This window comes from Odocoileus virginianus, chromosome 9, assembly GCF_023699985.2.
Source record: "Odocoileus virginianus isolate 20LAN1187 ecotype Illinois chromosome 9, Ovbor_1.2, whole genome shotgun sequence".
Classification (NCBI taxonomy): Eukaryota; Metazoa; Chordata; class Mammalia; order Artiodactyla; family Cervidae; genus Odocoileus; species Odocoileus virginianus.
The window spans coordinates 66,178,108-66,202,655 of NC_069682.1; the positions used below are offsets into that span (position 1 = coordinate 66,178,108).

At 42.8% G+C, this 24,548-nt stretch overlaps 1 protein-coding gene across 16 annotated transcripts in view; it reads right to left on the reverse strand.

Annotated features, from left to right (window-relative positions):
* Positions 1–24,548, reverse strand: part of PTPRT (protein tyrosine phosphatase receptor type T) — a 1,083,381-nt gene that overhangs the window by 143,642 nt on the left and 915,191 nt on the right. For 5 of the 16 annotated variants that reach the window (XM_070472651.1, XM_070472645.1, XM_070472650.1 and 2 more), the window contains one exon: positions 17,699–17,728. The exons of 5 other annotated variants lie outside the window; for them this stretch is intronic. In XM_070472651.1, coding sequence (XP_070328752.1) covers positions 17,699–17,728 — 30 coding nt within the window. Of the gene's footprint in view, positions 1–17,696; positions 17,729–24,548 lie in introns of all 16 variants that reach the window. 6 more of the 16 variants (XM_070472643.1, XM_070472638.1, XM_070472644.1 and 3 more) reach the window with 3 other exon arrangements.

Sequence of the window (24,548 nt, forward strand, 5' to 3'; positions counted from 1 at the left end):
ATCTGAAAGGATATATACACCCCAATGTTCATTACAGCACTGTTGACAATACCTAAGACATGGAAGCAACCAAAATGTCCATCGACAGAGGAATGGATAAGGAAGAAGATGTGATACATACACACAATGGGATAATACTCAGCTATTAAAAAAATGAAATAACACCATCTGCAGCAACATGGACCTAGAGACTGTCATACTGAGTGAAGTCAGCCAGACAGAGAAGAGAAATATCATATGACATATTATTATATGTGGAATCTAAGAAGAAATTATACAAATAAGCTGACAAAAAGAGACAGACTTAGAGAAGGAACTTACAGTTGCCAGGGGGAAGGATAGGGGAAAGGAATAGTTGGGAGTTTGGGATGGGCAGGCACACATTGCTATATTTAAATGGATAAACCAACAAGGACCTACTGTCTAGCACATGGAACTCTGCTCAATATTAGGTGGCAGCCTGGATGGGGAGGGGAGTTTGGGGAGAATGGATACATGTATATGCATCGCTGAATCCCTTTGCTTTCCACCTGAAACTATCACAGCATGTTAATCAGCTATACCCAAGACAAAATAAAAAGTTAAAAAAAAAATGTTTAGACATTACCCAATGTCCCTGGGGAGAGGGGAGTGTAGGGCAGGCAGACCTGCCCTGATCCTGATTGAGATCCACTGGTGAATGAACACCTATGAACATTAATAGTTTCACCTTTAATAAATACTACCATGTGCTAGGTACCTTGAAACCACCTGTAATCCTCACATATAGTAACACTGTAAAGTGGTGATTATTTCTTCTGTTTCAGAGATGAGGAATCTGAGGCTCACAGAGTTAATCCCAAACTCCTAGAACAGGTAAAGGGACCAGGTGGGATCTGACCCTCAGTTCTTCAGCCTGAAGAGCCCTGCTCGCTCTTTCTCAGCCTCCTCAGATCCTTCTCTTGGACAGAAAATGATCAGTTACAGCCTCATAAACGTCTAACAATAGGAGGCCCATTCAGGAAATTATGGTGCATCCCTGGATGGAATATTATGCAGCTATTAAAATGATGGCGCACCATTAAAAATGATAACTATGTTACCCCATAGGAAAGTGCTAACTGGATTACATTAAGTTAAAAAAAAAAACAACTGGAAATAAAATGTGTCTACTCTGTGATTACTACTATGAGAAAGTATGTCGAAGCTGATGTGTTAGACTGAAGGTAATAAGGATAATTTTCCTTTCTTCTTTGATATCCATTATTGTTATCAGAATGTCTTTACGATCATTATTTTTAAGTAGGACCAGTTTAATGAAATTCAAGACGTTAGCTTTGTCATAAGAGTGTCTTCCACCTGAATTAGTGGAATCCAAGCTACTCTAAATCCTCGAGTGAGGCAGGGCTTTGGCACACTCATGCTCCCCCCGCACCCAACAGCACGGGTGCTGGTATCTTTCTGAACCAGCACATCTTTCCTTGAGCTGACCAGCTTTCTCCGAGCTCAGCCAGCTGGAAACACAGGAAAAATGGCTCTGCTAGCAGCGGTGTGGATCACCTGCGGAGCCAGGGCTGTTAGGAACACACAGTTTGTGAACAGCAGATGTATCGGTCCATCAGAGAGTACTGAGCGCTGCTCTGGTCTCATGCATTATGCATTAAGAGTGGCCGGGCACCCTGGCCTGGCCGTGTGGGAGAAGTCTTGCACAAGGAACATCTGATGAACTGATTGAAATGTCAAAATGTCATTAAGGATAAATGAATGGAGGTGTTCCTGTGCCTGTAAGAGGCAGTGCCAGCAAGATGACAGGCAGCCGGCGGGCTGTTCCTGAGCCCAAAACAGCCGGCGTTTGCCATGGAGATTCATGGTCTGTATGCAATGTGAGGTGCTTTGCGGGGAGAAGAATAAACAGAAATGCTCCAGCACTTATGTGCCGTAAAATCACAAGCATGAGATAAATTAATTAGTGTACACTAGAAAGGCGGCTGGTCTGCCTGTGCTCTGGGGAAAGCCAGAATGGATGGCACCGGGCTGGAGATGACGGGTCTCAACACCAGCCGCCGAAACAAAGCAATGGAGTTTAATGTGCAGTCATAAACTGCAGCTGACGGAAAGGCACGTGCGGGCTGTGTTTGCTCTTTTCCTAGGTACCACTTCTGTCTACTGCTCCAAGCCCTTTGTCTTAGGGCAGTGGTCCCCAACCTTTTTGGCACCAGGGACCAGTTTCGTGGAAGGTAATTTTTCCATGGATGAGAAGAGAGATGGTTTCAGGATGATTCAAGTGCATAACATTATCCTGCACTTTATCTCTATTACATCAGCTCCACCTCAGATCATCAGGCATTAGCTCCTGGAGGTTGGGGACCCCTATCTTAGATGACTCCAGGGAGACCTGGAATGGCTACCACTTGCTTCTAATGCTACCATGAGTGATGGTGGAGGGTGATGATGGTAAAGAAGTCCCTCAACACAGGGGGAAGCTCTCAGGAAGCCTGACTTCCCCAGTGGCATTCTACAGAGGGGGTGATCCATTCTCTGGTGATGGGAGGCTCACTACCTCACATTCAACTGGTTCTGTGGAAGAAGCATTGTTAGGAAGTTCTTTACACTCCTCCAGCATCTTCCTCCGGGAATTAACCACCACAAAAGTAACGAGAAAAGCTAAAGCTCACTGAGCATTTGCTAGGTGCCAGGCACTGTGCCCTGGTCAGGGTACCACCTTTCTTGTATCAGCCCCATATCACAGTGAGGAAAAGGAAGACCAGAGAGGGTGAGAAACATGCTCAGGAGTACACAGCTTGTATATGGCAGAGCAAGACCCAAACCCAGGTCTGCTTAGAACTAAATTGTAACATCTTAACTATTACACAGTTTCAAACTCCAAAATCTTCTTAATACTGCCTGGCTTTTTTGTGCAACACAGAACATAAGAAGGCAAGGCAGATGGGAACTAATATTTTGAACACGTGCTGGGTACTTTGCTAAGTACCTGGTCTGGGTTAGCCTCCTCCATCTTTTCATGCAATGGCCTTGTGTATGTGAAGGAAGTTACTATTTCTCCACCCAAGGCCTCTCTTTTCTTCTTTGGTTTGTTTCCATGTACATTTATTTTTTATATACAAAAGTCAGTCTAGTTTATACTTAAAAATGAGCAGTTAGAATATGAAATAAGAACAGGACCATTTATAACTGCACACACACACACAAGGAACATTCAGGTATAAGTCCACCAAAATATGCATGGAATCTGCATGCCAAAAACTACAAGAGGGTGATTACAGACATTGAAGTAGACCCACGCAAATGAATAGACATACCATGTTCCTGGGCCAGATGACTCAATATTGTTAAGATGACATATCTTACCAAACTGATCTACAGATTCAATGCAAGCCCAATCAAAACTCATCAGGATTTCTTACAGACAAAAACAAGCTGATTCTAAAATGCTATTGTACATTTATTCTTAAAGAAAGAAGGGGGGAACAAAAAGCATTCAGACCTTAACTGTTCAGAAAATGAAATGCGACACCTGTTGTCATGTTAACTATCATAATCGTTGGGTACATTTTTAAATAAAATTATTTCTCTATGTCTGGCATAGCTGGATGTGAATAAAATCCCCTCCATGGCACAACCCTATTTATAAGACACTCTAAACAAGACCATCTTAAGAGACAAAAGTTTGCTCTATAAATTAGAAGTGGGACTCAAGAGACCTATTTTTAAAAAGTCATAAAGCACTGGAGCCCATTATACAGAGCGAAGTAAGCCAGAAAGATAAAGACCATTACAGTATACTAACACATATATATGGAATTTAGAAATATGGTAATGATAACCCTATATGCAAAACAGAAAAAGAGACTCAGATGTATAGAACAGACTTGTGGACTCTGGGAGAAGGCGAGGGTGGGATGTTTCAAGAGAACAGCATCGAAACATGTATATTATCTAGGGTGTAACAGATCACCAGCCCAGGTTGGGTGCATGAGACAAGTGCTCCGGCCTGGTGCACTGGGAAGACCCAGAGGGATCGGGTGGAGAGGGAGGTGGGAGGGGGGACCCGGATGGGGAATACATGTAAATCCATGGCTAATTCATTTCAATGTATGACAAAAACCACTGCAATGATGTAAAGTAATTAGCCTCCAACTAATAAAAATAAATGGAAAAAAAAAAGTCACAAAGCAACACTAATCCTATCCCTCTTTAATCTCTGTCTGTATTTCTCCAAAGCAGATTATAAAACATCATAAAATTTTAAACAGATGGTCAATCTCGTTCCTGTTTAATTTTTGTCCCTTTTATAAAGGGAGTGTATCAAAAGGAATGTCCCCCAACCTCATTACAATTTGAAACAATGTGTTATAAACTTTCTGGTAGGGACCAACTTTGATGGGATAAGTGATGACTGACTTATTCATCACTTATCCCAACTGGTCTGAGAGGGTGTAACTCTTATCAGTTTTGCTGCCATATAAATTCTTCAGAATTATTGTCGTACCCACCTCCCAACCCATGATAAGATCACAGCACTAGTAACTGGTGACTCTGTTTCAGAGATTTCTTTCTTCCTATAGTCTATGCCCTGGTCACTATGGTGAGCCTTCATTTCCTTACACTTAAAATGATACTTTCTCACTGAAGAGACTAAAAAAAAAATCTCAAGAGATATCTACAGGAAAGTACTTTATACACTGCACAACATGAGTGGACATATTAATATAAAACAAAATACAACAATAACAACTACAATGTGCTGAGCACCTTCTGATGTACCAGACACAGAACAGATGCTACACGTGTAATCCTGATAAATTCTCACAGAAACCCTCCAAATTTGGTCTTACTATTCCCCTTTTATAAGATGTGGAAACAGAGGCTTGGAGAAGTTAGGTTAGACAGTAGGAGTCCAGGGTTCAAATGCAAATGGAATCCATGTTCTTTTACGACAATGCTGCTCCTAAGTTTCAAGTACTATTCTCTTCACTGTTCAGAGCTAAGGCTGTTTAAAATCCTTAAGAAGTGGGAGATGAGATTACATAAGTATGATTTATTCAGTAAACTGCCCCCAGACTGGATGGCTGGAAGACACCTGCCTGGCAATATAGTGGATGGATACACTTTGCATCAGCCATGGAGCTCCTGGAAAAACCTTAGACCCTACATTTTCAAAGTAGGTTTGCTGTGTAAAGCAAAGATAAAAGAATGTATGAAATCCCACATCAACCATATCTAAACTTAAATTTTTCACCAGAAGTTCTCTCTCTCATCAGTAGATGTCCAAATAATAAATGGCACAGGGAAGCAAGAACAAAGTAAAATAAAGTATAGTCATTCTTAGCTTTTCTCCATTTGTAGGAAAGTGTATTGTCGCCAAGCTGTTTTCCAAAACAAAACAAGCCTTCTTTAATCCTGAGGCTCGATTTGGTTTATAACCTTAATAAAACCACATTTTCACTCTTTACAAAAACGAAATCCTCCCAGTAAAAACAGGGTATTGGTCAGACTAATCTTTCAATATTTCCTCTTAAAAAATATGTGTGGCAGTAATATACCCAATATTTCCCACTTTTCCAGAATGTTCTGCATAGTGGTTCAAAGACATTGGAATGAAAAATTGCTCCAGAAATGAACTTATTTACGAAACATAAAATAGACTCACAGACAGAGAAGACAAACTTAAAGTTACCAAATGGGGGGGGGCGGATAAAGGAGGAGTTCGGGATTAAAATATACACACTATTGCATATAAAATAGAAAACCAACAAGGACCCACTGTATAGCACAGGGAACTATATTCAATATCTTGTAATAACCTATAATGGAAGAGAATGTAAATAAAAGAATATATATTTATACATGTATAACCAAATCACTTCGCTGTACGCCTGAAACTAACCTTGTAAATCAACTATTTACAGTAAAAACTTAAACCAAGAGACAATAAAACTGCTCCAGAAAGAAGCTCATCCAACACTCTTTTATTATGATAAGAAAGATTTCATAAGAAGTATTGAGCTTCTTGAGGTTTCATTAATGAAGGGAATGCTTATGAACAAATATTTCTTAGGAGATTGATCATGGTTGAGGGGTCTTTATTCCACCAACACCACTATGAGGAGTAATTTCCATGAGATATTAAATACTATTTTAAAATGTGCCTGGGGCTTCCTTGCCCTTTTCCCCTCCCCCCTGCCACATGGTAATCAACTATAATTCAATCAAAAAAAAAAAAAAAACAAAGTCTGGCACATGAATGTACAATAAATCTATTATTTTTAGGTGTAAAAAAAAAATGTGCCTGGGGTGTTTTGCCATTCATTGAATGGTCTATACACAATTATGAACAGCATAAGGACTGTCTACCTCAATACTAATAGAAAGGAAATGGTGCTATCAAATAACGATCTATCTTCTATGGACCCTGCCCTCCACACTCAGGTTCCAACATTTTAACCAAAGCTGTATCTGTTTGATAATCTTGTAGGCCTAAATTTTCATCTGAGATTCTGGGTTAGGTGGCCAGACCAAGAAATGCCTATATTCCATGATCCTGGCTTCTCAAACTCTCCCACATGAGTGCTTCTCAACAAAGGTTTCAGATCAGAATAACCTGGAGAACTTTAAAATGTCTAGGCACCACTTAAGAACGGTGGAATTGGTTCTCTAATCTTTCTTTTTAGGTTGTGGCTGTGGTCCCCTCCCTGTGTGGCTATTTGTTTGAAACATACACCAATTCATCTGAGCCCTGTTCCCAGGAAAGAGGCAACAGCCCCGACGCTGCCCAGAGTAGAGTAGCCCCTTCCACGCTCGGAGAACCACGCCTCATTGAAGGCAGGTTTTCACAGCCACACCACAAAGGACAAGCCTGTCCCCCTGCCCCTACATTTGGAACTGTGACAGCCCTTCTACCTAAACCCCAGCCTTTTCTCTGCCCCCTGGTCCATGAAGTCATCTTGGGCTCAAACGACATTGTCTGCCTTTGTGGTTTTTGCCAGAATCATTCACTGACTCTGAGCTCTCACTGAAATCAGCAGAGATGGAAACCAGGAGAGGGGGTGTCCTCTCCAACTGCTCAGAGAAGAAGTTTTCTAAGTTTAAGAATCACCACCTACAACTGCCCTACCTTCATTCTATTTGGCAAATTCTTCTTTCATGTAACTTATGCTTGAAGTTAATAAAAGATTATCTTCCCCTGTTACTGACAGACTACAACTGCTGTTCTAGCTTAGCTCTACCATTTGATAAATGACAACAATCTAATGAAATGCATTTGAAATGGAAGCAAAAAGGGATGTACATTACATCATTTAATTTGTTAAGATGACCCCATGACTTGAGCACTATCATTTCCATTTTACAGATGAGAAACTGAGACTCTGAGTGCCTAGAACTCACAGCTGCTATGCAGCGGAACTAGGATTCAAACTTTCTCCTACCTACTCCAGCCCTTTCTTCCTTTTTTTCCCCCCGTCCAAGTTTTTCCTAGCACGCCACCTACCTGGTTATAAAAGTTGTGTGTGTGTGTGTGTGTGTGTGTGTGTGTGTTTCAAGATAATAAGCCCAAGGAAAAAAGTGAGTGACTGCATTATTTCTTCAGCAAAACATCTTGCCTCTGTTCTATACCAAGCATCCTCTTTGGCCCTTTAGCCCATGATATCTTTCCTCAAAGCAGAAATCAGACACTTCCTTCCTTTGTCATGTTTCACTGCTCCTCTTTCATGTATTTACACTATTATTTTATAACTATTAACATGTCCAAGTCATGTTTTAAGCTCCTTGAGAGAAGGGTATTCCTTTCAAGTGAAAGTATTAGTTGCTCAGTCGTGTCTGACTTTGTGACCCCATGGACTGTAGCCTGCCAGGTTCCTCTGTCCATGGAATTCTCTAGGCAAGAATACTAGAGTGGGTAGCCATTCCCTTCTCCAGGGAATCTTCCTAACCCAGGGGTTGAACCCTGGTTTCCTGCATTACAGACAGATTCTTTACTATCTGAGCCACTAGGGAAGCCATTTCTTTCAAAATACTTATTTACACCTACCTCAGTACTTAGTACAAAGGAATTGCTCAGTAAATGTTCGTGAATGAAAAGAATGCCACTTAAACAACACAGCTGTTCTGAAATGTAGGTGTTATTACTTCCATTTTACAGATGAGAAACTGAGGTTGAGATGGAGTGAAGTCACTTAACTGAAACTGGAGCCAGAATGCCCAGGCTTTTTTCCTACACAGCACAGAAACCTGTCTAATAATATCTTGCTAAGTACCTCCAAGCCCAATGAGACAACTAGGTAATAAGTGGGAAAGCACTTTGGAAGAGATAAAGCTGTATATACAAACAAGATGCAATCATTATCATCATCATCAACATTGTAGAGCTTAACTAAAGCACTTTCTTCCATTAAAAGCACTTTGCTGAAACACTTAGAAAGGCATTTTCCACTTTGTGCATCTCAGGATCTTATCTTTGCAACAGCCCTAGCAGCAAGAGTTGTTCTCAGATTGGGGATATTTGCTGAAGGTAAGTGCTTTCAAAACTGAAAATCCATTCCTGCCCTGGTGACACATTGTTAAGGGGGCACTGTGGCTGGGCACTTAGTTCTCTTTAGCTAACCCTAATTCTCTTCTTGGGCTGATTCAGAAACAGGATCTTACTACACTCTTCTGGGCTACACCGTGAGCTTCCTGAGGCAGAAGCGGTATAGGAAGATGCCCACAGTCCTTCTGCCCAGCACAGGCACAGGTGAGAAGCAAATGCTGATGAACGAACGAATGCCTAAGGAAGGACTTCTTAGAGTTTACTTATCAGTGGTCAATGAAAGTGGTAATCCAATTAGTTTGTAAACAGTGTCCACAGACAATGAAGCATGCATGTTCAAGTGGTAGGGGGCCATATATATATATATATACACACAAATCTACTTGTCAATGGAGAGTGACCAAACTGAATAGGGATGTTACAGATTGGGTTCTTGGAAATTTGACTTTCAGAGATTGACATGTAGGAGATATATTAGAAGGAGCTTCTTGGGGGGGTGGTGGTCAACGTCTGGGGGAGGGGAACAGTGGGGAGGGGAGGGCAGGGGGAAAGGAGGGAAGGAGAAGGGAAGGAGGAGAGGTAGAGGGAGGGGAGGGGAGGGGTAGGGAGGGGAGGGGAAAAAGTGGGCAGAGGGGAAGTTGAATGGTGATGTAGCTGCAGTGAGGGTTTAAGCCAACCCTGTGGGCAACTCTGATACTGGACTGATTTTTACATCTTGTAAAAGTCAGCTATTGACCAGTTATTAGAGGACCTTGGATGAGGCAGTTCTGAAGACCAAGTCATCCCAAAGGGGGCAGTTAGCCAAGAACTGTCAATAGCAGTTGTACCACCTGAGGGGTAAATCCATCTCTGAAGGTGGATCTGAGCAGCAATCACAACAGTGTCCACAGAAACATCTCTTTCCATCCCTCTTTCACTAGGTCACTCCTCTTCATCATGAGAGAATCCCCCACTCTTTTACCTTCTTTATAAAGTTCAAATGTGTTTACCGAATAGAAACATGTAGAATCACACACCTTTCTAAGTCTCAAGGCATCGCTGATACTTAGTTGGTTTCAAAATTTTAAAGTATAAATTTGAAACAAGTATAAACATCTTTTGCCACCTTTGAAGAGAAACACTCATTTTTATTTCCCGTGATTAAGGTGACAGAGGCTCTGACTTATAGATTTGCTCTGTTTGGTATTCATGATGGATGTGTTTAGACTCTAACTCAATAGAGTACACAATAAAGCATCCATTCAGTTGCAATCCTTACCCAATTCTATCTGTACATACAATCTAGCCCAGTGCATTAATACCTGTCTTGTTACAACAGCACTGGTTAATTTTATGCATTTATAATTGTGACATGCAAGTGCCTTTGTACACTAAAACCTATACAAAATTACAAATAGATGATCTGAAAGCCCTACCATCACCATATGCCAAAATAACTGAAAATGGATAAGAATGGAATATTCTAAGTCAATGAGAGATGAAAGAAAATGCGCATTATCCACCTCACACATACACCCATCTGTGAGCGTTCATTCCCATAATCAACACAGCAACAAAGAGAAAGACGTGCAAATAACCCAGGGCAGTATAATCTGAGAACGGTTCATGAGGGTGAGCCAATGGGTGAATGAATGGAAGGTGAATGCACAGCAGAGTTATAAATGAGCCTAGTACTGGTCTGTGGGAGTTGAGGAGGGCCACCTAAAAAAGAGAATAATTTCCCCTTTTTAAAGATACTAATGGAGCCACTATGGAGGTTCCTCAAAAAACAAAAAATAGATTTACCATATGATCCAGTAATTCCATTCCTAGGCATATACCTAGATAAAACTATAATTCGAAAAGATACATGGATTGCTATGCTCACAGCAGCACTACAAGAGCCATGACATGGAAACAAACCTAAACGTCCATCAACAGACGAACAGATAAAGAAGAAGATGTGGTACATATATACAATGGAATATTACTCAGCCATCAAAAAGGATGAAATGATGCCATATGCAGCTACATGGATAGAACTAGAGATTATCACACTAAGCAAAGTCAGTCAGAAAGGCAAATATGATATCATATGATATCACTTACATGTGGAATCTAAAATATGATACAAGTCAACATATCTATGAAACCAAAAGAGACTCATAGACATAGAGAACAGCCTTGTGGTTGCCAAGGTAAGGGTGGGTTGGGAGGGGATGGACTGGGAGTTTGGGATTCACAGAGGCGAAGTATTATATATAAGATGAATAAACAATAAGATCCTACAGGGAACTATATTCAACATCCTGTGATAAACCATAATGAAAAAGAATACACGCACACACACATATATATATGTGTGTGTGTGTGTGTTTATACATACATACATATATATATATTTGCTGTACAGAAGAAATCATAACACTGTAAGTCAACTACATTTCAATAAAATTAAAAAGCAGATAATGACACTAGAATTTTCCAGGCATGGAGAGTGGGTAGGCATTCCAGGAAAAGGGGATTTCAGGTGCAAAGGTGGGACCCTGAGCAAAGGACAGTTATATCAGGGTGATGTGAGGATCAGGAGAATCAGCATGCAAAATATTAATCTGAGTTGTGTGTAAAACACAGATTCCCAGTTCTCACTTTCAAAGGAACTGAGAGGTCGGTGTGGGGCCCAGGAATCAGAATTTTCACCAAGGTCTTCCCCTTGACTGAAGGGCTGCAGCATGGCAGACATCTTTGACTTGCCTTCATGGTAATACCATCTATTTTCACTGTCAACATGTTTGCTGTCAGCTTTCGGTAATTGATACTTATCATCTTTAAATGGTTTCCTTCTATTCCTATTTTTCTTCATTTTTATTTGAAGTGACTGACGAATTACATAAAATACTTTTTGAGTATCTCTTGATATCATCATTTCAAATTCCTCTTTAAATGTATTGAGGCAATGACATTTGATTTGCAACAGCCTCTGGTGTGAAAAGGTGTATGCATTTCAGAAAAAAAGAGGCAGTTTCTTATTGTGACTGAAAGCCTACTAAAGGTGAGGCATTTTCCAAACAATGTCTCACTGAATCCTTGCAAGATCTCTGTAAGGAATGCATTTCTTAAAACGTGTTATTTTTATATAAGAATACAGCTGATTAACAATGTTGTGTTAGTTTCAGGTGTACCACAAAGTGATTCAGTTATATGTTTACCTATTCTTTTTTCAAATTCTTTTCCCAATTAGGTTGTTATGGCATACTGCGCAGAGTTTCCTGTGCTATACAGAGGGTCCTTGCTGGTTACCCATTTAAAATATGGCAATGTGTACATGCCAACCTCAAACTCTCTGACAACCCCCCTCTCTTCCCCTCTGGTAACCATAAGTTCATTCTCTAAGTCTGTGAGTCTATTTCTGATCTGTAAATAAGTTTTAAGGAATGCATTGTTAATTCCCACTTTATAAATTAGGAAACAGACTTTAAAAAAGTTGTCTTAAAGCCACAGAAGCAAGAAACAGACAGGGTCTGGAGTCATCTAAAAACTGTTACCTTTTTTGGTTGGTCTGTTTAAGAACAGATCATCTCCCTGTTGACTTTAGCTGTTATGTCTTTTAATTTCATCTCGTTCATTCATTCCACAAACATTTACTGGGGGTTCACTCTGAGTGTCAGGGCACCATGGGGAAAATGCTAATGAAGAAGAAACATCCTTAAGACACATTTGCTCCTGCCCATGATAACACAGTGATGGCAGTCAGAGCAGGAGAAAAGGGACATCCCTGTAGGTAGAAAGGATCAGAGACATCTTCCTCTGAGAGCTGATGTTTGACCTGGACCTTGAAGAAGAGATGCAGGATTTAAAGTGGGAAGCTGATGTATAGCACAACGAGCTCAGCTCTGGGCTCTGTGATGACCCAGGTGGCTGGGATGGGCGTGGGGTGGGAGGGAGGCGATATGTGTACCCTTAGAGCTGATTCCGTTGTTGTGTAACCTTGTACCCCAACCAAAATAAATAAATAAATACATATGCTGGAATGGGGAGAAAGCGAAAGGACGTGAAAAGTCCAAGCGTTCCAGAGTGTCTGCACACAGAGACCAATCCAGGAGGTACCCTCCTCTGTGATGCTCAAAGAAGGCGCAGTGAAGCAGGTAAGTGCTCTCTGTCAGGACGGCTGGTAAACCTCTTAGTGCCTTTGTAACGACGACCATATTAAAATGTCTCTGTCCAAAACAATTACTGTGCCCGTTACGTGCCTTGAGGTAAATTAACCCGTGAACACACGCTGACTCATTTTAAAAAGCAGATGCTGAAGTTGTTGGTTGCTGCGTTACAACCGAAAGGCAAAAAGGAATTTGAGAGAAGCATTTCTGTTAGCGCAGGATGTGACGAATAACAGCCGTTCTTTATAAAGTACCTACTTTGTGTCAGTCATTCTACAGATAACGCTTGTTCATTATGCCTCATGAAAATGCTGGCAAGTTGCTATTACCATTTTGCAGATGAGAAACTGAGGCTCAGAGTGGTTTCATGACAGCTCAAGGTCTGAACAACTGGACAGAAGAGGCAGACCTAAATTGTGATCTAAGTCTGACACCAAAACCCGCATTATTTTTGTTTTTAAAATGTGTACCAGACAGTGAAGGACTCCACTCTAGACTCTTTTGTCCCCAGATCCCAAAGGGCCTTCCATCTATAGCTCTGTTTACCTGGGATGTTAACTTCCTTTTGGTCACCTCTTACTCTAACCCCTCAACTACCACTGATCTGGCAGCCCAGCGCTCTCAGCTCTAACCACATGGTAAGTCCCCAGGACAGCAAAGACAGGATTGCCTCAAGGGCCTCCTTGCCAGCCAGGTGCAGCTCCCACTTCGTGTCCTGAGCAAGGCACTGCTGTCCCTACGCAGAACTGAGGATGTACAGGCAGGAAAACTTGCACTCAAATCCTGGCCCTCCCGCAGCCTGGCCAAGAGCCCTCCAAGCACACGGTCCAGGCTGGAGCCCTTAAGTCTAATGAGAAGGATGGGCAGGGTTTGAGGGTATGGGCTCCTGGATTCAAACCCAAGCTCTGCCACATCCTGGCTGTGTGTATACACAAGTCCTCAAACCTCAGTCTCAGTGTCTAAATAGACTCAACACATTAAGTCTCACAGGCTTGTCCTGAGCATTACATGAACCCCACATATCACACCAGCTAAAAAACAACCAAAAAACAACATAGCTACCAGCCTCCTTCTAGGCTGGTTCAGCTGCCATGCAAGGGTGCAGCGCATTATGTGTGTGTGTGTGTGTGTGTGTGTTAGTTGCTCAGTAGTGTCTGACTCTTCACAACCGCATGGACTGTAGCCCACCAGGTTCCCCTGTCCATGGAATTCTCCAGGCAAGAATACTGGAGTGGGTAGCCATTCCCTTTTCTAGGAGATCTTCTTGACCCAGGGATCAAACCTGAGTCTCCTGCATTGCAGGCAGATTCTTTACTGTCTGAGCCACCAGTGAACATCGTAGAAGCTCATCAAACAGGATGAATCTTGAACCACATCCTCTCCCTATCTCAAAAGCAGGGATAGGAAGACTATGGCCCTCAGGACAAATCTGGCCCATTCTCTGAATCTTCTAAATAAAATTTTATTGGAATACACCCCTGCTCATACATTTACATACTGTGTGGTTATTTTCATGTTACAGCATCAGAGTTGAGTAGATGCAATAGAGAGTCCATAAAACCAAAAATATTTACTATTGATTCCTTATTGAAAAAGTTTATGGACCCTTGATCCTGTGTATGGGACCTTTCAATGCGGGGGAGACATTGAGGGCCTCTTGACTTTGAAAAAACAGTTCTCTGTTCCTCTCCCACCCACACTTTATATCCTCTTTCTATAGTTTATCTATTTTTCACCTTACCTCTCTTGGTCATCACATAATACCTATATTACTTTTTTTTATATATGGTGTTTTTTCTCTGTCTCCCCCCACTAAAACTCTTCATGTGGGCAGGGATTTTTGTTTGTTGAGCTAACTCTTACATCCCAGAACATTGACCAGTGCCTGGCATGTAAGTAGGAACTCCACAAAAACTTGTAGAATGAATGTGAATTTCACTGTTGAGCCAAAATGTGTTGGAGGCTTTCTCTTTCAGTGGATGATTTCGAGGCTTTTAGAGGGATGGGGTGACTCCATAACCTCTGCGAGGAGGGTATTATATTTCCTATTTTATAGATGAGACAACTGTGACTAGGTAAGTCAGTGCTTCTCAAACTTAAAGGTGCACATGAATGATCTGGGGATCTTGTCACAATGCAAGGTCTAGTTCAGAAGACCTGAGCTGGAAATGTTAGTGCTGTATTTCGGTTTTTGTTTGTTTGTTTTAGGCTGCACCATGCGGGATCTTCATTCCCTGACTGGGGATGGAACCTGTGCATCCTTCTTTGGGAGTGAGGAATCCCCATCACTGGACTGCCAGGGAAGTCCTGGGTGCTGTGTTTCTAACAAGCTCCTGTGTGATGTCAGTGCTTCAGGTCTGTGGCCCACAATTTGAACAGAGATGGTATAAAGCACCCACTCACGGTCTCTACCTAAGACGTGGAGGAATGGAATTTTGAATCTGGAGACCACGGGGGCCCATCATTTCTATTCTGTTCACCCTTTACCATCTACATGCACCCCTCAATCCCTTGGTTTCACAAGAGCTGTCACACACACCCTCCTCGGCTCCCTGTCCCCAAACACTTTGTCTCCAGGCCCTCCTTTTCTCTGGGTGCCTCACTTCCAGCATCTTCAGCCACTCCATCCTGCACAGGCTCCTCTACATATAAATTCCAGCACTTTCTGGCCCTTCAAGTGGCCAGTCTCATGTTTCTCCTCTCTTTTAGGGCCCAATGGTTAAGAAGAAGTTATCCTTCTCACGGGCCCTAGGCAGGCTGGCTTCCTCCCTCAAGGCTACCCCAGGACCTGCACAAGTGACTTTGCTGGTCGAGGGCCGTGCCCAAGCCCTCCACCTGCACCTCTCTGCAGCACCTGCTACTGTCAAGTCCACCTTCTGCAGCGGACTTCACTCGGTTCTCTGTGGCTCTCCTCTTACCTTGCTGTCTGCTGTGCCAGTTCTCCTCCTCTGAATCTAACTATGCCCCATTCCTGAGCTGGCATGAGTGTCACACCCTAGGATCTGTCACTTAGAACTCCAAGTCTGCACTGATTCAAAGACCTTGCTTATCATTGCAACTTGAACTACAAGTACTTGTGTATCTTCCTCTGTACCTCCATACCGTTCGTGTTTGATTTCATCACAGGGCCCAGCACGGAGAATGGTACAAAGTGGGCCTCCAGACAGTGCTATGTACACTGGCTAACAGACTGAGGGGGCAGGTTGCCCGGAAGGCATTGCATGCCCATACCTAATGTAGCACATTGATTCTGTAAGAATCTCTAGAAGACCAGAGGCACCATCAGGGGCTGCCACTTCAGCCCTGATTCCTTACGGTTTCTGAAAGGGGAAACAAAAGAAAACTTACACTGCAGAAGTGCCAATTTATTTGCAAGGCATGTTACAAAATTCCTCATTCCCTACAAGTTAGGCACTATTATCCCTATTTTAGAGTTAAGAGGAATGAAGCTGAAAAAGTTCAGAAAACTTGCTCAAGGCTATGTAACTGGTGAGTGACAGAGATGTAACTTGAACCCAGAACTCTGACTTTTTCTGACTTTTTCCACGGCGGCAACAATACCCCATACTGTCTCACACTTCTTTGTCTTTGCACATGCTGCTTTCCCTGCTCAGAATTCTTATTTCTTCAGCCCTAGATAAACCTATCTCTAAAAGCACTGATAACTATCCCCTGCCCACTAAAAACATTAGTCACACAACTAAGTGTCCCCATACCACAGTACATGTACCTGTAGGTACCTCTCAGCTGAGCTATCAAGTATTTAATGTTGGGCTAGTCTCTCTGATAGGTTTGTATGTGAGGGCAGGGTTCAAAGTCCTGGCCATCTCTTCATCCACAGTGTCTGGGTCATAATGTGCATGTTCAATGCATGTTTCTCATTGCAATGCATGTTCAATGCATGAATGAATGAACAAATGAAGCAGGTTGTCTGGTACTTTTGGTGCTGGTGGCTGGGGTTCATTGGTTCCTATATAACATCAGGGTGGTGATCCCAGAAACTCATCTGCTCACAGCATGGACCTATTAACCAGGGACCCAAATACTGAGCAGAGAGATGGGGAGGCTGGCTCCCTCCTCATCTATGAAGGCTTCAGCAGATGATCACTAACAGTTATGGTCTCTCTCACAAGGCTGGCCTTGCCAGAGGTGGGCCAGAGGTGGAGCAAGACATGGAAGGATGGAAGATACACTTTACAAGGAGCGAGGCATTCTGAGTTTTAATCCTACTCTGATTTCACATACTTCACGGACTTCTCTGGACCTCAATTTTCAAACATGGAAAATGCCTATTAGAAATGTGAGACTAATTCAGTGGCTTTCTAATTCTTCATTACCAAGGATCTATTTATGGAATTTTTCTCCTTTACCCTCATGTTGTGAAAATGAATCATAAGAAAAAAAAATGTTAGACAATCTACCATCTATAACTACCAGCAAAATGTACTGACAACATGATGTAACTGGATAAACACTAGACTGAGATAATTCCAGCCCCAAAGAAAGACCTTGGATGTTTCTGTCACCTGTGAAGCTGGTTCCAGATAAAGCTGGTTCCAGATAAATTCCCTGTAGACTTTCTGAAATAGTGGAAATAGCCAATGAATTTCTTTCTCATCTTTGAGCCCTTAGGGCTATACATTTCCCAAGCAGACATAAATGGGCTTTGAAGTTGCTGAGATCAGTGGTTCTATGTGTGCAAATCCTATAGGAGGATCGGGTTTTCCTCTTGCTGGAATTGGAGGATTTCTAACTAGAGAATTATACTGACAAAGGAGAAATAGCCTTTTATGGCTCAAAAAAAAAAAAAGTGGGGGGGGGGGGAATCCAAGATGGAAGAAACAGAACAGACATGAACAATGACAGTGCATTTTCAAATGGAAAACATCGAGGCAAAATCAAAACGTTGAGGCTACAGATGACTCAGACAGAAGTGAGTATGAGAAACCAGACAGACACTTGGTTGGTGCAGGAAATGCATGCTACAGGTTGCCTCCCAGGGCACAGAGCAAAGTCACCCCAGGTCGATACTTACAAGTAATAGGAGTAGGAATAAGCATTTCTTCTATATATTGATGGGCAGTCAGATGAAGGAAATGTCCAAAAGTGGGGGAAAAGAAAAGACAAACAAATAAGAATTAGATTTATAAGAAATCTTGGTTCTTAGAAATGCACATAGTATTACTCCCTAAGCTCAAGGAGATGCAAGTTTCTCAACTAGTCAGCGTCCCTGAGAATCAGACACTTGCAGTGGTAGAAGAAATGAAGGAGACCTCTCCTATGATGGAGAAACTCACTATTCATGCAGAGGAAGCCAGATCGCATTTGGCCATTTTAATGGTTTGAAAATTCTTACGGTTACTAAAACTAGTCTCCTGGTAATTATGATGCTTTGGTCTTAAGTCAGATTTCTGTGGCCGTTTAGCTAGTTTATGACAGTGCTCCTAAGATCTAAGGAAAACAATAATGACTTCTCTGCTAAGGTTAAACCACGTCAGAATCTATGCAGTAAGAACACACCAAAAGCAAGGAAATTGTGTAGCCAGCATCCAAGATGCTGCCCAATGATCCAAACTTCCCAACACTCATGTCCAAATGCAGTGCCTTCCACACGGAATTAAGGTTGGCCCTAGGTGACCAATAGAATGTAGCAGGAGTTACATTCTGGGACTTTCTAGCACAGGACAAATAGAAGCTTTGTGGCTCTGTCTGAGTCTTTGGAACTTTCACTTGGAGGCCTGAGCCTCCATGTACAAAGGCTAAGTAACCCAAGGTTGCTGTGGTCAGAAGAGACCATGTGGAGAAACCACACGCAGAGGCCCTAAGACTGTATGAACAGAGAGAGGCTTCCAGCCACCGCCCAGCAAACTGGATTCTACCAACTAAGACCCTGGATATCACAGGACAGGAACAAGTCATTCCCTTCAAACCCTAGCCAAAGTACGGATTCATGAGAAAAATCACTAAATTTCATGGCTTATTTTTTTAAGCCACTAAATTTTGGGAAGCACTTTGTTACTTTACTGGTAGAAAACTGGAAGAGCATTTAAATCTCATCATGAAAGAGCATTGTGCTGAGAGAAGAATCGCAAACCTCAGTTTGAACAGACTACAACTTGAATAAACTCTCTGTGCCTTCCTTTTATTATCTGATTCTTAGGTGAGTTGAACTAAATCATGAATTTTCAAACAACACATTCTCAGGATTCTGCAGACTCACTGTAATGAGGGAGCATGTGGGGTTACTGACCAGGTAGGGTTGCTGGCCCTCTGCCAGCCACCAAAGGCAGAGCTTCTCCATTTTAATCTGTTTCATAAACTGGCATGTCACTTAAGATTTCACACGACTAAAAAACAGATTCCACTCTCCAAAAGAATGGTTGAAAAATCACTGCCTGCAGTCTTTCTCTGATGTCTCTTCTAGCTCTTGGCTTCTGAACAATTAAAAAAAAAGGAAAACTCAAGTAAGTCTGTGATATTCCCTTTGTTAGAACTTTTCTTGTTTGGTAGGAAAATAAATAGGAACACTTTCCTTTTACTGACTTAATTATACTGACAATAACTAATACATTTGTGGACTGAGAAAACTTGCTGAATAATTCAGGTCCTCAAAGACCCATCTAAGTAGGCAAGAATAATTTGCTCCCATCTCGAGTTCTGTGGTTAATTCCAATTAGTATCCAGTTTGGTTGACACAGAAAGATCTTGTCTTTACATCCACAGGGTGGGAACATGACCTCAGAGCCCCAAGTTTCCCCCTCTTAAGTAGGAACTGGCTAAAGCCCCCAAGGTAAGCCCACCCCTAGGCTTTCTCTCATTTATCAGGAGAGCCAGATTCTATAGGTCCAGAAGGAAAGTGCCATCTGAATGTCAAGACACCATGGTAGACGGGAAGCGCTGTGCCTCCCTGGGAGGCCGAACTGGGGAAACCACAGTCAGCAAATCTGGTTACTCATAAAACCGTTCACTATCTTTGGCAAAATGAACAGTGGCCCCAGATGGGAGAAAGGGGTGAAGAACTTTCAACGATGGGTGGGATCTAGAGCAGCCCACACAAGTCATCCCATCCCCTCTACCAACCATGTGCTGTGTTGTGCTAAGTCACTTAAGTCGGTTCCGATTCTTTGCGACCCCCATGGACAGTAGCCCGTGAGGATCCTCTGTCCATGGGATTCTCCAGGTAAGAATACTAAAGTGGGTTCCCATTTCCTCCTCCAGGGGATCTTCCCAACCTAGGGATCGACCCCAAGTCTCTTGTGTCTCCTGAACTGGCAGGCGGGTTCTTCACCACTAATGCCACCTGGGAAGCCCATACAATACAGGTTGGCATTCTTCTTCTTCACTGGGGGCTGTGTGGACCAGAGCCTGGGAATATGATTCCTCAGGGGCAGAGAGTTCAGGCTCCATTTGATAAAGACTCACAGACATCTCTGTTCTCTATATTGTCAAGAACACTGGACTGAGAATGGAGAGGCCAGTGTTCTGATCTCAGTTCTTTCATTTGCACGCTGTGAGGTTACCCCTCACTTGATCTAATACTTTGTGTATTTTGGGACCAACTAGTTGCAAGGCCTCCATCCTGAGCCAGGATTTTTTCACTGTCAGCAGCTCCAAGCTGCACTCTTGGGTCTCAACATTCACGACCTCTGGCGCTCTGCTCTCAGCCTTCAGGATGCCTCTCTGCCTGGGCCACCTCCTCATGATAACATGCTTCCTCACCCTTTGATTCACCTCTTCCAAGTGGCTGAGTTATCCTGGATGTCACCAAAAGCCACTGCGATCCCTGACCAAGCTTCAAGGCAACCCCAGAATGACAGAAGCTGGCAAACATCTATTAATTGAATTTGTTTTCCAAATTCAATTGCAGGGTCTTCCAGGGCAAGGATTATAGTTCTTTACTCTGTGATCAAAACACAGTATACATGTGTCCTTTCTCTCAGGCTTGAAGAAGATTTACTGAAGGTCTAAATTTACAAGGATACAGTGATATTGCAAGTAACAGATTGCCTGAGACCAAAGATTCTGAGCAGGAAGACAGCTGTGCTTAGAAAAAAACCCCAAACTTTATAAATTACATACTGCAGAGTCTTTTCAGCTGGCTGACAGGAATGACTTGAGGCATAGCTTCCTTTTGTTTCATACTATTTAAACAAGACTAAGTTGTCTACTTAACCATCCATTTAACCATCTACCTGTCCATCCATTTCTTAAACCCAGCCATTCATTCTTCCATCCATCCATCCATCCATCCATCCATTCACCCATCCATCTGCCTCCATCCACCCATCCTTCCATCCATCTATCCACCTACTTAAAAATCTGTACATCTACTTATCCATTTAGATCATAACTCTACACACTCATCTATTCATCCATGTACTCATCTATTCATTCATCCAACAATCCATCCATCATCCACTCATCCACCTTTCCACCAGTAATTCAGCTAAAACTTTTCAAGGGACTATTAAATGGTTGTCTCTGCCAACTACCAGAGGTAGAAAGACAAATGCCATCTTAATCCAGCCAGTATGTCTGATGGGAGAGTGAGACAAGAAATACAAGTTAGATGATAATTAATAGCTACCACTTAAATAGTAGGAGCTCACTTATGTGTCAGGTGCTGTTCTCAGTACCTTATGTGAACTATTTTATTTAATCCTCACTAGAAGTATTATTATCTATAGTTCACAGATGAGCAAAGTGAAGCTCAGAGAGGTTAAGTTTACATAGTTGGAAATGGCAACCCATTCCAGTATTCTTGCCTGGAAAATTCCATGGACAGCAGAGCCTGGCAGGGTTCAGTCCGTGGAGTCACAAGAGTCACACTTGACTTAGCGAATAAACCGCCACTGCTACCACCACCAAGCAACATGGCAAGATTAGAATCTAAGAAATCTAACTTTAAGAGCCTTCATTAACAACCACTATGTTGTTATCGTCTGGAGTGACACATGGTCTGGGGCAGTAACACAAGGAGCCATGGGACCATATCTGGGGGTGAGGGGGTGGAGCAGGGAGAGGCAATTTGGTTTAAAGTCTGTGATGCCTCAGCTGTAAAGTCGAGGAACACCCAGATGGAGGAGGAGGGAGGGTACTTCCAGGCTAATGAATATGTGTCTACAGAATGGCTGGGTGGTTATCAAGGTGGAAATGTCAAGATGTGGACAGGTATATTCAAAATGAATAAACAAAAAGGACCTCCTGTATAGCACACGAAACTCTATTCAATGTTATGTGCCAGCCTGGATGGGAGGAGGGGCTTGGGGGAGAAGGGCTGTATATGTATGACTGAGTCCATTCGCTGTTCGCCTGTAACTATCACAACTTTGTAAATCGGCTATACTCAAATACAAAATAAAAAGTTTAAAGTTTGGGAGGTGGGGAGAGAAGACGTCGGCAGAGCCTAGTTCCCAAAGCACTTAAGTTGCTTACTGTCAATGCCATAGGTCCCAGGGAGAACTGAAAGGACCAAATGGCCAAATATTTTTCTAGATGGATGATTCTGGCAGGAGTTTGAGAAAACAGTTGAAGGAGAGAGGGACTGGGGTTGTGAAAGCTGCTCTAAGAGTCAAAAAAAGAGACGTTGGGGGCAGATCTTGAAATTGCTCTGAAGAAGGAGAAGAGGTGAATGTGAAAGGTGGTCAAAAAACAAAAGCAATGGGTGATTAAATGTGAGCCATTTTAAGACATCCAAGGTTGGTGGCTCAGATGATAAAGAATCCGCCTGTAAGGCAGGAAACCCGGGTTCCATCCCTGGGTTGGGAAGATCCCCTGAAGAAGGCAACCCACTCCAGTATTCTTGCCTGGAGAATCTAATGGACAGAGGAGCCTAGAGGGCTACAGTCCATGCGGTCTGCAAAGAGTTGGACATGAGTGAACGACTGTCACTTTCCTTTTCCAAGGTTCTAACTTGAGTGGCTACCCAAGTGAGTGCAAACAGAAGAAGGACTAACTTCCCAGGGTGTGGAGTAAGGAGCAGTTTAGAATGGGATAGACAAAACAAGATAATAAGTTTATTAGGGGATGCTTTCCACCTCGACAAACCATTCAAAATTATGTCATGCAATTCATCGTATCAGCAAATCCTGTTTTACATTTTACCCAGGTTAGGTGGTGTTAAGAGGGTGGAACCTATTATCAGATTGGCCAAGTTTCAGACCCAGCCCTGCTGCTTATTAGTTATGTGATTTGGGGCAATTTCCTTAAACTCCATATGCTTCACTTTTGTCACCTGTAGCACAGTACAATCTAACAGTGACCCTGCCTCTTCGGCTGACCCAGAAGTTATCTTTTCCTTTTGCCTCATTGTCTTTTCTTTTTTTCCCCTGGATAGATAGGTGTTCCCTGAATCTCAGATCATGGTACATCTTTCACAAGCTGCCCTTCCAGCCTTAACACCTCCCACCACAGGGCTGGGTTTACCCTTGATGCTCAATGTTGATATTTGGGTCTGTAATCTGAGTGAAGCTTTCCTGCCCAGGAGATGGAGTGCAATCGTGGACTCCATCTGTTCTCATTCCACTGGGATTCAACATGTTTTTAGGGAATCCCCAGTATCTGAAAGGCACATTTGTGACAAGGATGAATAAGAACAGGCAGCTGATGGTCCACTGAAGAAGAAAAGCTGTGAATACAAACAAGTATAAGGCAGAACATGACAGGGAGCCTCATAGAGAGAACCCCAGATGGTGAAGAGACTGTGTCTAGACTGAAGGTCAAAGGGTTTACTGGAGAAGGTGTCTTTTACATTCGACCTTAAACATGGGTAGGATCCGGTAGACAGAATTGAGGAATACACAGGCATTGAAAGAGAAGGAAACTTCACAAACCAATGTACAGGAGTGGGGTGAGACTTAAGGAAATCTGCCAGAATCGCTGTGAGCAAGGGGACAGCGTAGCTTCAGAGCTTTCTGGATGACCTAATAAGTGCGTGCATCCTCCCTCATTTGCTCCCCATGAACCACTGATACTGGGGAGGAGAAGCCAATGAAGGGTTTTAGAATGCAGGTTTGGAAGTCCAAGTTTCATTTCTGAAAGATCACCGAGGCTCCAGAGTGGAGGATGGGTTGGAGGGGTGGGGTCAGAGTCAGAGAGAGAGGAGGGTGGGGAGGAGACTCCTATAGCAAAGCTATAGAGGCCTCCACCAGGGAGGAGGCAGTGGGAAGGGGGAGAGGAAATGATGTGACCAAGAGAAAGTAAAGATGCAGGGTCAGAAGTACGGGGGTGATGGAATCCCACTGGTCTGGCTGATGGAGAGGGTGGACCTGTCACGAAGATGGAGACACACGATTGGGAAAAGGTTGGTGGGGAGCTGATGATTTTAGCTTTGACCGTAAACACTTTGAGGGTAAATATCAAGGAGCAGATGATACAGGGCAGTGGAGATCTGGTGAGGGAGAGAGTCAAAGCAGAAGGCTGGCTGTCCCAGGCCAGTTCAGTCCACAAAACGATAAGCAGCGTGTTGTGTGATAAACGCACAACTGGAGATCTATGCATCTGACACAAGGCTGTATGCAGCGGGGGGACCACTGGATCTTCTTGGGATGGGGGCTGTAGGAAGACTGCTCAGAGAAGGTAATACTTGAAGGAATTCTACGTGGAAGAACTTGGGGCTGAGAGAGTAACAGGAGCCTTGCAGGTGAAGAGAGACGTCTGGACATTCGATTCAGGGAAATAGCATGCACCAAGGCAGAGAACAGGAGAAAATGATATGAATCTGGGTCACCTCTGTCTTATTCCAGGATTCACTTTTCTACCAGTCTCCATGCACTGCTAGGACAGAAATTAACAGCAAGGGTCCTGGAGTCACAGAGCCTGGGTTTATATTTCAACTTTGCCCAAGACCTTGGTTAACTCATAAAAACCTTTATGAACTTCAGTTT